Source organism: Mus caroli, chromosome 13 (assembly GCF_900094665.2).
Source record: "Mus caroli chromosome 13, CAROLI_EIJ_v1.1, whole genome shotgun sequence".
In the NCBI taxonomy this organism is placed as follows: domain Eukaryota; kingdom Metazoa; phylum Chordata; class Mammalia; order Rodentia; family Muridae; genus Mus; species Mus caroli.
The window spans coordinates 96402282-96415361 of NC_034582.1; the positions used below are offsets into that span (position 1 = coordinate 96402282).

General features: G+C 42.0%; 1 protein-coding gene across 11 annotated transcripts in view; it reads right to left on the reverse strand.

Moving 5' to 3' along the window:
• Positions 1–13080, reverse strand: part of Mast4 (microtubule associated serine/threonine kinase family member 4) — a 593644-nt gene that overhangs the window by 40073 nt on the left and 540491 nt on the right. For all 11 annotated transcript variants that reach the window (XM_021180018.1, XM_029468312.1, XM_029468311.1 and 8 more), the window contains 4 exons: positions 11337–11404; positions 9157–9242; positions 1953–2161; positions 244–382 (listed from right to left, as the gene is read on the reverse strand). In XM_021180018.1, coding sequence (XP_021035677.1) covers positions 244–382; positions 1953–2161; positions 9157–9242; positions 11337–11404 — 502 coding nt within the window. The remainder of the gene's footprint in view (positions 1–243; positions 383–1952; positions 2162–9156; positions 9243–11336; positions 11405–13080) is intronic.

Sequence of the window (13080 nt, forward strand, 5' to 3'; positions counted from 1 at the left end):
CACGATAAAAAGGAAATCAACTCTAGAGTCATTTCCCCCATTTCTTCTGAGTTCACAATGTAAACATTGTAGTCTTTCAAGAAATGTATAAAAATTACCATTAAATTATTATTAAAATAACTCATTTTCTTTATACTAAGGAGAATTTGTGAAATGTGGAAATAGCCTTAAAAACATTTCACAGACTGAAGAAAATGTTCAGTATTCCATAAAAGAAGATATTTATTTCATCAGGGCACATACTTGTCTGGCTTCAAGTCCCTGTGTACGATTCCGTAATTATGCAGATACTCCAAGGCCAAGACCGTCTCGGCGAAATACATTCTGGCCATATCAACTGGGAGAGGTCCCATGTTTTTCATTAGGGTTGCACAGTCTCCCCCTGTGAAGCATGGGAAACAAATTGAGTAGGAGCAGTGTCAGCAGGATTACTGAAGGCTAGCAGTGTGCATCACGGAACTTCAAAGCAGAGTCACAGAAGTGGAAGTGGAGTCCGTGTGAAGTCCTCATGTTTCCAATTAAGAAGTGGAGTGAAGGAAGCAGTGTGGCTGTGAAGTGAACTGCATTCTGAAGACTCTCTAGTGTAATTTGGGACAATTGTACTAATTTATAATGGATCAGTATAAAAACAGCAGATGCTAGAATTCAATGGCAGAGGTGGGATCCTACTGTCTCTGAGCAGCCAGGGGCTCTTAGGCAAATGAGTTGGTGGTCTTGGTTACTTCATTGCAATAGCGGCTTAGAAATAATGTCATCCTGCATAGCAGCAGTTCTCAACCAGGGGTCTTAAAGACACTTTCACTGGGGCCACGTATCAGATACTCTGCATATCGGATATTTATATTATGATTCATAACAGTAGCAAAATTACTGTTAGGAAGTACCAACAAAATAAGTTTATTGTTGGGGGGGTCACCACAACACGAGGAACTGTATTAAAGGGTCACAGCTTCAGGAAGGTTGAGAACCACTACTTTATAGGATTATTTGAGGTTCATTCTAGTCAAGGAGTGAGGACCTAGCTTTATACATACCAAATGTGATAAAAAAAAAAGTTAGTATAAAAACAACCACCACACCAGTTCAGAAAGAAACAATGTGTGGGTAGATAGAACAATGGGTGGGGCTCGGGCTAATGGCTTAGGGCTCTATCTACCACTCCATTCCCACTAAAGCTTGATTTCTCAATTGCCAATATCCTTATCTGCAAACTAGAGAAGCTGTAGGTAAAAAAATCTCTACCGTTTCTTGGAGATGTATAGTGAGGGATTCTCTCCAGACAGAGCCTAAACAAGACCCAGGGAAGGTGGTCTGGGCCTTTGCTGAGCTACTCGTTGGGGTAACTTTATGTCAATGAGTCAGGAGATGGAAAGTCTCAGAAGTGTAATAAAAAAAAAGAGGAGAGAGAGAAGATTACTTGGAACATTTAAGATGTGAACCACAAATGGCCAAGGAGGAGGAGGAGGCTGGGGATGGTCAGGCATGCTGGTAACCCTAGCACTCAAGAGGCTAAGGCAGAAGAATTATAAAGTTTGAGACCTGTTTGGCTATAAAGGAAGACTGGCTGGATTTTTTCATTTCCCATCACAGGCTAAAAAGGGTATCTTTTAAATTCACTTTTTGAGAAGACTAATGATAATGAACACATTTTATGATATGTGATAAAAAGAAGTAGGAAAAAAGAACCCAACCCATCGCCTATATCCAACTTTAATGACCAACTGAAGGGAGGTAGTTAGAATTAAATGCTATTAAAAAAGAAAACAACCTTTTCCCAAACAACACTAATTTCCCCTTTGTTATTGCAGCCAGCATTTTTACAAGCAATTATCAGAAGATAATGGCTGGGGATTCAGTCATCTGCTCGCCTGGGCTCCTAGGTGGATGTAGCCATTATGTGGCTCAGATGCAGCTTTGCCTATGCTATCTCCCTCTGGGCAAGACCGATTTACCTTCTACATACTCCATAACCATGCATAAGTGACGCCTCGTTTCAAAGGAGCAATACATGCTGACCACAAAGGGGTTCTCTGCAAAAGTCAGGATGTCTCGCTCCACGAAGGCCTGCTGGATCTGGTTCCGAAGGATGAGGTTCTGTTTGTTGATCTTCTTCATGGCAAACCTCTGGCGGGATTCTTTGTGCCGAACAAAGTAGACTGCCCTGAAATGGAACACAGGGATTGGGTTCCCAGGAAGAGAGATGCTAAGGATGCTCTGCGGATACAGAAACCACAGAAACCCTATGCTTTCTGAGTTCCTAACAGCTCCAGCTAAGTCGCCACAGCTGTGCTGGTGACTTAGCAATATCCCATTCCAAACCCAAACTGGCTTTTTAATAAAGATCATACATAAAGCATCAAATTTGCCTTTGCTGCTCAAAAAAAAAAAAAAAAAAAAAAAAAAAAAAAAAAAAAAAAAAAACAACCCGTGGCAGCCAGAGTGAGTTATTTCCCAAGAACTAGCTGATGTTTTCAGTTTTTCCACAAACAAAACAAAATCCGATACATAAATCAGAACTGGGAAGAATTAACAAAATTACATACAGATCACGAGCGACATCCTTTCTAGCATTAGACATATGTTAGGCACGTTTTCTGGACTGACTAAAGCAATAATTTTCTAAATGATACCCTTGGGATCTGCATAGAGGACCAGGGCTTCTTAGAGTCCCTGGTTTCCAATTGAGAGTAATTACTTCCCATGGAATCTCCAGATAAATGAGCGGCGTGGACGAGGATATATGAGACTGTTCTGCAACAAAGAGTAGCGTATTTCCTCACTGCAGACTCCGCATGCGCCACCCTCTGTGAGCTCCAGCAGCAAATGCATTTCTCAACATAACCGTGAGGGGGGCCTTAAGGGTCAGCCAAGGAGCTGCATGTCTGCTCCCCCCACATCCTGGCCAAGCTGTGAAGCAACTTTATAGAAGAAGATGACCAGCCTAGGCCACATTCAGTCTCTGTTACGGCTTTGCCCAGATCCTCTCTGGTGAAAGACAGTGAACTCCCTAAAGACTGGGATAACAGAGAAAGGGGGAATTAGAAAGGCAGAAGTCCTAAAATCCTTACTAGGACATGAGCAACAAGGGAAGGCCTCAGATGGCCCCCTTCTTCCAAGTCACTCCTTTTGTTGTTTTTCATGGAGGGACAGGTTTGAGTGTCCAAGAAGGCAATGAACAAATGAAGTGATCCCTTAAAGGGGCACTAAACCTTTATATAAATATTTATATGTATAAATGTGTAAATGTGTAGTAGGCTGTACATGCTGTTCTAAACCAAGGCCTTGATCAAATAAGGAATGATTTATTTAAAAAGTCACTGATCATGGTAAACACACACACACACACACACACACAACAATTGGTATGTCTTCTAAAACAAGGTGCTATGTGAACTTAGATGTATTTTCCACTAGTTTGCTCAGTAATGTCTAATGAATGGCTGCATGCAAGGCAGGCTGGGACATTCTGTTCCCTGCTGAAGCAATAGCTCAGGGCATATACTGATTAAGTCTCAGTATAGTCAACCCTGATTTAACCTGTTATTAATGTTTTCACAAAATCGCTCAGCTAGGGCTTGCTTTTTCTTTCCAATCTGCATTCGTCTTTTCACTGTGTCCCCCCTCTCTTCTTGTTTCACAATGTCACACATTTGTATCCCTCTCTCTGTTATCTTCGGTTTTGCCCCCTCCCTGTTCCCCCTCTTCCTTTATTTGCTTTTCTAGTTTCTTGCTCATCATATGGGACAAAGGAAGGTCTCTTGATAACACTCCCTGAAACAACTCACTGACTAGCATAGTCCTTTGATTCTCACCATAAAAACAAAAGTGCCCGAGAGTCAGCTAGTTGGACATCTTGTACATGCTAAGTTAGGGGTCTTCTGTAGGATGCCTCAATGCTGGGCTCCTCTAGGCTGTGTTTGCTCCTACACCTGTTCTGTTGGTTACACCTGATAGCAACATTAACTAATTCAGGCACATGGGAAGAAGCTAGAGGGTCAGATGTTCACAATCATCCTTGGTTATATAGCAAACTGGAGGCCCATCTGGGCTACATAAGTCTCTGTTTAAAAAAAAAATAGCTAATTCAAATAAATAGTTAAACCAATTGTTATGACCTGAATGTTAAATGGCCACCACAGACTCAAGTGTTTGAACACCTGGTCCCCAGAAGGTGGCGGTGTCAGGGGAGGTTGTGGAGCCTTTAGAAAGAACTATCTGGGAGGAAAAGTGGATGGCTGGGATGCAGGGGTGTGGTCTCTGCTCCCTGGTTTCAGCCACATGTAATATATGTGCTGCAAACTGCCACCCATATGGAAGGAGATCCAGTCCCTAGTAGTGTCCCTGCTGTGATGGACAGAGACTCTTAGGGACTGAAACAAATCCTTCTGCCCATAGGTGGGCTTCTCATGTACCTGATCGTAGTAAGGAGAAAAGCAGCTAGTAATGAACTAACCAATGAAATCTCACTATGACAATGAGAACTCCTATTGCTAATAAGTGTTTTGGAAGGTCTCGGTAGATGCAGACGGCTAAGTAAAATTCCTGTTGGTTTTGATGGGAGTGGACTTTCCAAAAGCTGTCAAAACACTTAGAGGCCTACATTCAGACTGCTTCAAGTTTCAGCTTCACCTTTGACCTTGGGAAACAGAAACCATGCATTTTAAGACTAGCTCATGTCAGCTGTCTTCAAAGGCCTCAAAGCTCAAGACAATACACATATGTAGGTTAATCTTAAATGTTTATTGTACATGTTTTCCTAAAGATTTCTTATTATGACCAATTTTTAAATTAACTAACTGGTTAGTACATATTTTTATATCTGGTGAAAAGCTTTTATTTTCCTTTTTTAGAACTACCGGTTAGTATATAATAAAAAGTCTACATACATTGAAAGTTGCTTCTAATCATAATGGAGGCCAGATGTGAAGATAGTCACAAAGGAGTAGAGAAAATGACTTGGCCAACCCCCAAATATAAGATACACATTGGTAAACAACTGCCATTAAAATGGATTTCTGAAACGGGAGATACATTTTTAAATAAAATTAAGAACTAAAACATTAACATGAAAAGCCATCTTTTTATAATTGCTTGTGTCTTCTTAAAGTCAACTGGATTATAATACAACTTCCAGCTTTTTCTTCAATACTGCACATTCGGGTCAGTGCTGAGGACATTTAGGCCCATATTCTGAATGTCACACTCCATCTATCACAAGGTGGCTACTTTACTTTTCAACCAAGAGTTCATTTAGCTGCTGAAGTAGATTAGAGTACCCAGTTGGGATCTGCTGCTGCTAAATGTTTTGTGGGTGGGAGTTTGTTGGCCATTTCTACAACGTTGAGCACTGAACGCAGAGCCTTGAACATTTTGGCCAAGTGATCTATCACTGGACTATATTCTCTGCTTCTAGTTTATTTTATGTTCTTAGTTTCTGATATTTCTGTTTTGCTTTTGGGGTATTATTTATTTTCTTTCTTTCTTTCTTTTTTTTTTTTGAGGAAGGGTTTCCCTGTGTAACCCTGGATGTCCTGGAACTCACTCTATAGACCAGGATGGCTTTGAACTCAAGAGATCCACCTGCCTTTGCTTCCTGAGTGCTGGGATAAAAGGTGTGCACCATCACTACCTGACTGGAGCATTATTCTTAATCCTAATACTTATTTAGTAATAACTGTATCAGCCACATACATCTTTCCCTATATGGTGGGTGATGTTTTAGATCTGCTTACATTAGCAGAGAGCAAGACATGGAGAAAGAGACCCATAGTAGGAACAAAAGTCAGAGGCAGAGGAGCTGATGGACAGCTAGCTCTACTGAATGAACTATGAATGTCCTATTGGCCCAACACTGCATTGTCTGCTAAGGCTTCCCAATTCTTTGTTTTCTGGCCCCCAGCACTGCTTCTTTGGAAAATGCTATTCTGTCTTCTTCCTCGACAGGAAAGCCCAAGAGTGGGAAATGACATGGTAGAAAGGCAGGTGGAAACTCTTGCCCTCCAGGAGCCAGGCGTCTCTCTACCTACACAATATACTAAGAAGTAAGGCCCGGAGGGGGATGCTGAAGCCCAGCGAACAGCTGCCTCATTGGAAGCATGGTCCTAATGCGTATGAAATCATGAGACTCTGAAAGCCCAAGGCACAAGTGCAAGCCAGCAGATCCGTAAGTGGGAGTTGGGCATGGGTGGTAGGTGACCACAGCTAGTGTGTGAACGGGTGTGTGTCAGGTTAATGTTTTTGGGCCCTTGAGACTCGAGAGAATAGTGTGTATCAAGGTCAAAAAGACAAGTACAATGAGGGAGAAACATTGCAACTTTTAAGTGTATTAATTCTCAGTCTTTTTTTTTTTTTTTAGCTTGTAATAAGAGGACCAGGAGGTGAAAGCTAGTCTACATAGCAAATATGGGGCCAGCCTGAACTACTGAAGACCCCATTGTGACCCACCCAATCCAAAGAGGAAAAAAACCCCAACCCTCTTTAAAACCTCTTTGAGGTTATGGCTTAAAAGTCCAATCAAGGGCTGGTGAGATGGCTCAGTGGGTAAGAGCACCCGACTGCTCTTCCGAAGGTCCAGAGTTCAAATCCCAGCAACCACATGGTGGATCACAACCACCCGAAATGAGATCTGATGCCCTCTTCTGGTGTGTCTGAAGACAGCTACAGTGTACTTACATATAGTAAATAAATAAATCTTAAAAAAAAAAAAAGTCCAATCAATGTTCAGTGGCAGAAGTGAGGTCTTTATTTCTCCATTGGGGTAAGAGAAAGTTATAATCAAAGGATACTTGTGGGGAATAGAGTACTCTGTTGGCACCAGAGGCTCTGTGTACCTGAGATCCTCCTCCATGGACAAGTAGAAAAGGTATCAATTACTACCCCGGGCCCTTAAGCAGAGAACGCAGACAAAGGGGCCAGCACAATGCTGGATTTACTAGCTTCAGTCTTCTATGAGTACTATGTTGGTATAAAGGGAGATTTCACTTCCATCTGGAGACCAGTACACACTTATCAAACTGGCATTACCAACATACGGTCAGCAAGCACAAGACACTTTCTTATCTTACCATGCTTTTCGAATGAGAGGGTTGGTTCCCAGCACCAACAGCTTTTGGGAAGACAGAGTCTGTGTGTCTCCAAGCCACAGACATAAGTAATGACCCCCTGTTAGACAGATACCAAAGACAGTGGGAAGAGCCCAGATCCTCCACCCTTCTAAAGGTCTATTTGTTCAGCCAGCCTGAAGATAGCATCATGGCTGGTTGAATTGACAGGGGTAGCTCCATTCCAATTTTAAATTAAAAATAATTCAGATAGAAAGGAAATCTGTCAGAAATGTAATGAGATATTACTTTTGAGATGAGAAGAGGGGGACGTGGTTCTGGCTGATCAGCAGAGGTTCTGACAGGCAGCTTGTGAGCCCACTAATGACTTGGCCTGTATCCTCGGTGTTTACTAATTCACAGCTTGTTTAACTTCTTGTATATTCCCAACCATTCCCCAAAGTGTGATATACCTCATCTACTCTACAGTGGTTTAATTGCACTACAAATGAGTTTACTCAACCAATTAGAACTCCGAATACTGCTAAGATACATGCCCAAGGTTTACAAAAGGGTTGCTTCCTGGGGCCTCTCCTTCTGGACTCATTCCATGGCTGAAAAAGAACAGAGAAGTGCTCCAACCCCGTGCTTGTAAGATCAACCTGCTGGCTTCTTTCTGCTAAGGATGCCTGAGGTCATCTCCAGAGGATGAACAACCACAAAACAAGTGGTAATAAGCAAATAAAAAGCAGAAATAATTGCACAGCAGAAAACTTTCAATGAAGACAGCATACATCGCAAAAAAGATAACACCTAAGAGCATTTCCCGGCTGCATCAGGAAATATGCCATTTGACATAATCCTGAAAGCCACTGAGGCATAGAGAGGGCTCACAAATATTTAAGTTCTTTGCTAAGTTAATGGTGTGGAAAATATTAGAGGTGAAAAAAACAGGAAGGAGAAATATCCCGTGTGGTGTAACAAAAATCACTGTCTCGTCTGCTCCTATGTGGATAAATGGCAGTAAACGTCTCAGGGATGATTTATCGCTCTCTCTATACATGCAGATGGAATTGGGATTAATACTAAATTAAGATAGAACTCTTGGGCAGTCTAAAATGGATTAGGTCACAGTTTGCATGTTTAATTGTCCTTCTACACTCAGAATTTACTATTAATTTACTATTTATAATTTACTTTGTCACTACTTATGCCTTGAGAAAGAAACTGTGTCATAGAAACAGATCAAGGAAATCAACAAGAGAGAAATCAAATGTTCGCAGCACAGAGAAATAATAAATGTTTAAAGAAATGAAAAACACTAACTATGACATTATCATTACACACATATTGAAATACTACTGTTACAGGGCACTAAGTGTCCAGTGTAAGTGTATGTGGAGATTACAAAAGTGCATGCAAATATCAACAGATTACAAAAAAACATGAAATAACACCCAAAAGAACAGTAGTGACCCAAACCTTTAATCCTAGCACTCAATGGGTGGAAACAGGAGCGTCAGGAATTCAAGGTTATTCTTGGCTACACAGTAAGTTCAAGTACAGCCTGGACTACATGAGACACTGTGTCAATATTTTTGAGAAGAAGAAACCCATTTTATCCATTATATGAAGGCATACTTATTAATAAAGGAAAAAGAAAAAAAGTAACAAGAATTTAGTGCCTACTAGTATCCTCAAATCCATTCTTTGAAGATAATTTGTATGAATATAGAATATAACTCTCTTCCTTCAGGGATAAAAATGGATCAAGGAAGAAATGCTAATGTTTCATCCAATTTAATAAACATGCGAGTGTAAGAAGTCACAGGTATAATCTCAACCAAGTGCTTTTCAACTGCAAGCACATTTTTCTTTCCCTTAATGAAATCTTTCTCTCCAACCTTCTTAAATAAGCCCTGGGTCACTGACAGCGTCTTCTGTCGGGCGTGCAGAAGTAGTGATTCTGGCTGCATGTTACCCCTGGCATGGGAAGAAGCGGCCTTCTAAAATGCCAGTCCCTGGGTGGCATTTACTTATCAAAAGGTAAAACTGAAAGCCAAATGTCGCACTCCACTGTGTCACAAGATGCTAGAGCTGTGCTTGGAACACTCACCCGTAGGCTCCATTGCTGATCAATTTAATTGTTTCAAAATCACTCTCTCGGGGTTTCCTTCGAAGTCTCAGGGAAGTATTTGAGCTCTGGGGAACGGAATAAGAAAGTTAAAACACAGTTCAGACTTTGAGGAAATTACCGCACTGTGCTGTTTAACTTGCCGAGGCATGGCGTTCCGGCTTAGAGGACCTGGGATCAGCTGCAAGGCTCTCCCTATCTCATCAGCAATGAGCTGTGACTCCTAATGATGCTCTATCAGCTGTATCTAAGCAAGCCCATGTTGCCAAGAGAAGACGTGTGAAGGTTTTGGAAACATAGTTTCATCCTGGTCCTACATTTTAATATTTAAGTCTAAAATGCCAAGCCTTCCTTCTGCTTTCAGTTAGGAAACAACAACAAAAACCAAGCCCCGACAGCTGTCACCAGGGCTTGGGGGGGTAGGAGGAAGAATATGGACTCTCTATTCCTGACTAGACCATATCTTTTTCATGCTGTGACACTCTATGGATGGTAGGTGACAAATTTCTTAGGTGTGGAATGGCTGCCCGCGTTAACCTCTATATCAGAAACCTTACTATGTCTTAAATACCGAAATTCGAAACTTTAGCTCTCTAAAAAGTTTAGCGCAATGAAGAGGAATAACCTCACTGCTTTGATCGGTAGCGCAGATCACCTCAGGTCCTTTGCACCCTCCACAGAGACCAGGAACACCCTCTCATCATTTTAGAAAACCCTGTGATGCTGAGGTGTGCACAAGTCCCTCCCGTCAGGGCTGCCATCACTCCCCCCCACCCCCACCCCCCAGCCTTCTACTCATCTTTGGAAGGCTTGCACACCAGTTCCTGACCCTCTTCTCTCCTTCAGTGCCTTCCTCATGCTATCTCGACTCAGGAAACACAACGAGTCCCTGGCCTCAGAGCTACTTGACCTCCTCAGTTCAGTCATCTGTCTCTTGCATGTCCCCTTGTCCTGTGGCCATAGGACTTGAATCTTATTACTTCCATGGCTTCATCTCTGGAAACAATTCAAGCCAGGGACCATTTGCTCGCTCTGCACAGGCCCTCCTCACATCATCTCTTTTGTCCTATCACCGATGACAGGAAGTCACCCAGACCTCCACTGGAAACTCTCCCTCCAAGAGCCTGAATTGTACAGAGTATATTCCCTAGCTTGATGGTTCTTCTTAGATATTTTGAAGGAATTGCAGTTACAACAACAACTATACAATGAAATTAGCATAGCATCTATCAGTTAGCACTTAAACTTTGGGGGCACCTTCATAGCTACTGTAGATGAAATATTTCATTTATTTAGCTTCTATCCAGACGTAGAAACCAAGGCTCAGAGAAACCCCTCCCCTGGCTAGGATGCACACTTTGTAAGAGTTTTCAAATGTGGCGCAATCTGGACCTAGAGACTGTGTTCTCAATACTCCCCCGTCCCCTGACTACAAAACATGTTTCACCTTCCTAGTCCCTTGGATTCATCCTAGCTTCTCTAACGATACTCATTTCATAGGAGAATGGCCCCAGCCAGCAAGATCTTTCACCAGTGCCACTGAAGCTGCCTCTTAACTGATTTCCCTGTGGCCAGCCAGCCTGTCTCTGTATCCCATGCACTTCCAAGCCATGACTCTGGTCAGGTCATCTCCTGCTTACTTCTTCCTCTCTCAGACCCACTCTCCCAATCAGGTGCTATCCATTACCCTTAAAAGGAAGGCCTTTTGACAGAGGTGGGCAGGATCCTACCGACTGTTTGCTCCCAAGCTCTCCAGCTCGGGAATCTTCTTGGCTTTTAGCCCTGAGATACACCTTATCTCTGGAGCCTTCACGCCTTATTCATTTTCCCCCCATTTCAACTCAATGGCCATGGCCTTGGGAAATTCTTCTAGGACTGGTCCACTCAGAAAAATCTACTTCTGGGATGGTCTCCTGGCTCATGGACATCTTTTCTTCATGGATGTTATTCATGCTCATAGTTGCTATTTGGTGCTTATGATGTTGTTTTGTAAATGTCTGCTTCTCTTAGGAGTGAGGCACTAAAAGTGTATGCCGCATGCCTTGCCCACAGAAAGACAATAAACATTTACAGAATAAAGTAATTAACACAGTCCAAGAAATCTCCAATGCTAAGAAACAGAAAACAAGCCAGCATCATCTTCCATCAGGAGCAATACTCACACTCACTGACTCATCCGTCTCTGGTGTCTCTGCTGTCCTACTGTCGTAATTCCCCAACTGAGCCATTTCTAAGTTTAAAACAAAAGAGGGGAGAAGGAAATACTGAGATTATACAGGAAGACAAAGCCAAAACAGAAGAGAAATAAATTCTCATCACTAAGAAAAGAGAGAAAGAAAAATTCAGCCTATAAACCAATACACACATATTACAGCTTCAAATGCAAGAATTGGCAGCTGGTATTTTGAACATGGACTAATGACAGTTTCTCTGGATCTCTAATTTCATCGCTAGCCAGACCTAGGAACATGGAACACAGGACAGTGGGCCTCTGCTCCTGTGAGCAGTAGTCACTGGCTCATGCATGCCGTCTAGCTTGCAAAGCCTTGGGTGAGCTAGCAGCTTTGTACAGAATCCAAGAGAGGCAAGTCTCCCACGGACTTGACACACAGCAAAGATGAATTGGCTACAGTCTGAGAATGATTCTCAGTTGCAGGGACACAAAGAATATGCAGTTTTCCAGAGGCAGTCATGGTGGTGGGTACCAGGGGATGAAGGCTGAAAATCCTTGGGTTATCATGTCTTAGCTGAGAGGTTTTTAACCTCAGGCTCTTCTGAAAGATGTAAACAGTATCATGTCTTAGCTTTTGTGAGTATTACACATGCCAACGCATGTGAAGCTCTTAGCATACTCAGTAATAAGAATGAAGTGCTCGTTAAAGGTCGATTGTTATTTATTAATTACATTGTACAGAATAGTCAATTCTGGGCTGGATGCCACAAGCTTGACACAAGCTTAAGTACTTCCCTGGTGGTCTAGTTAAAAGTGACAAAGACATCCAATGTCTAATTGCTTAGCCCATCGTTTGGAGAGCATCCTTGAGTATGTTTAAGTAAATGAGAAAGCCCGATTTATTTAACATTCATCTTCATACTATCTTTAAGACTTTTGTTTTGTTTTTGTTTTTTGAGACAAGGTTTCCTTGTGTCACCTTGGCTGTCCTGGAATTAACTAGCTCTGTAGAACAGGCTGACCTGAAACTCACAGAGATCCGCCTGCTTCTGCCTCCTGAATGCTAGGATTAAAGGTGTGCACCACCACTACCACCCAGCTAGATATATTTTTACTAAAGAATATGAAAGAATTTTCACCAAAAGCATTTTTTTTTCCAAAATTGAATGTGTTAACGAAAAGCTATCGTTTTTAGCAGTTTTGTAAGCATTTAAAGTTGCTCCTTGGTCCTTCGTTTTATATGTTTGTGTTCTCAAATATACACATATTCATAACTCAGAGAAAGCAAACATGCACTGGGTCCTGCCTTTAGGTGAAAATGTATAAATTCCAGATTCTAAAATAGCAGTGGCACTAACTTCCCCACTTTAGATACCGGTGAAATTCCAGAGTAGAATTGTGCTTAGAGCAAATACTTTCTTGGTGTCATAGAAATGATTCAGGCCCGCAGTGTGACCTGCACCTTTAGATACAGAGACTTGGACAAACTGAAGTGCACTGGGTTTGAGGAGTTTTCAAGAACTGAGATACTACGTGATCCTGTGTAGCAAAAACAGCACTAGACATTTTTATTTGAGAAGCACCTGTTTTGCTGTCTGTACTGGCTAGTTTTGTGTCAATTTGACACAGCTGGAGTTATCAGAGAAAGGAGCTTCAGTCGAGGAAATGCCTCCATGAGATCCAACTGTAAGGCATTTTCTCAATTAGTGATCAAGGGGGAAAGGCCCCTTGTG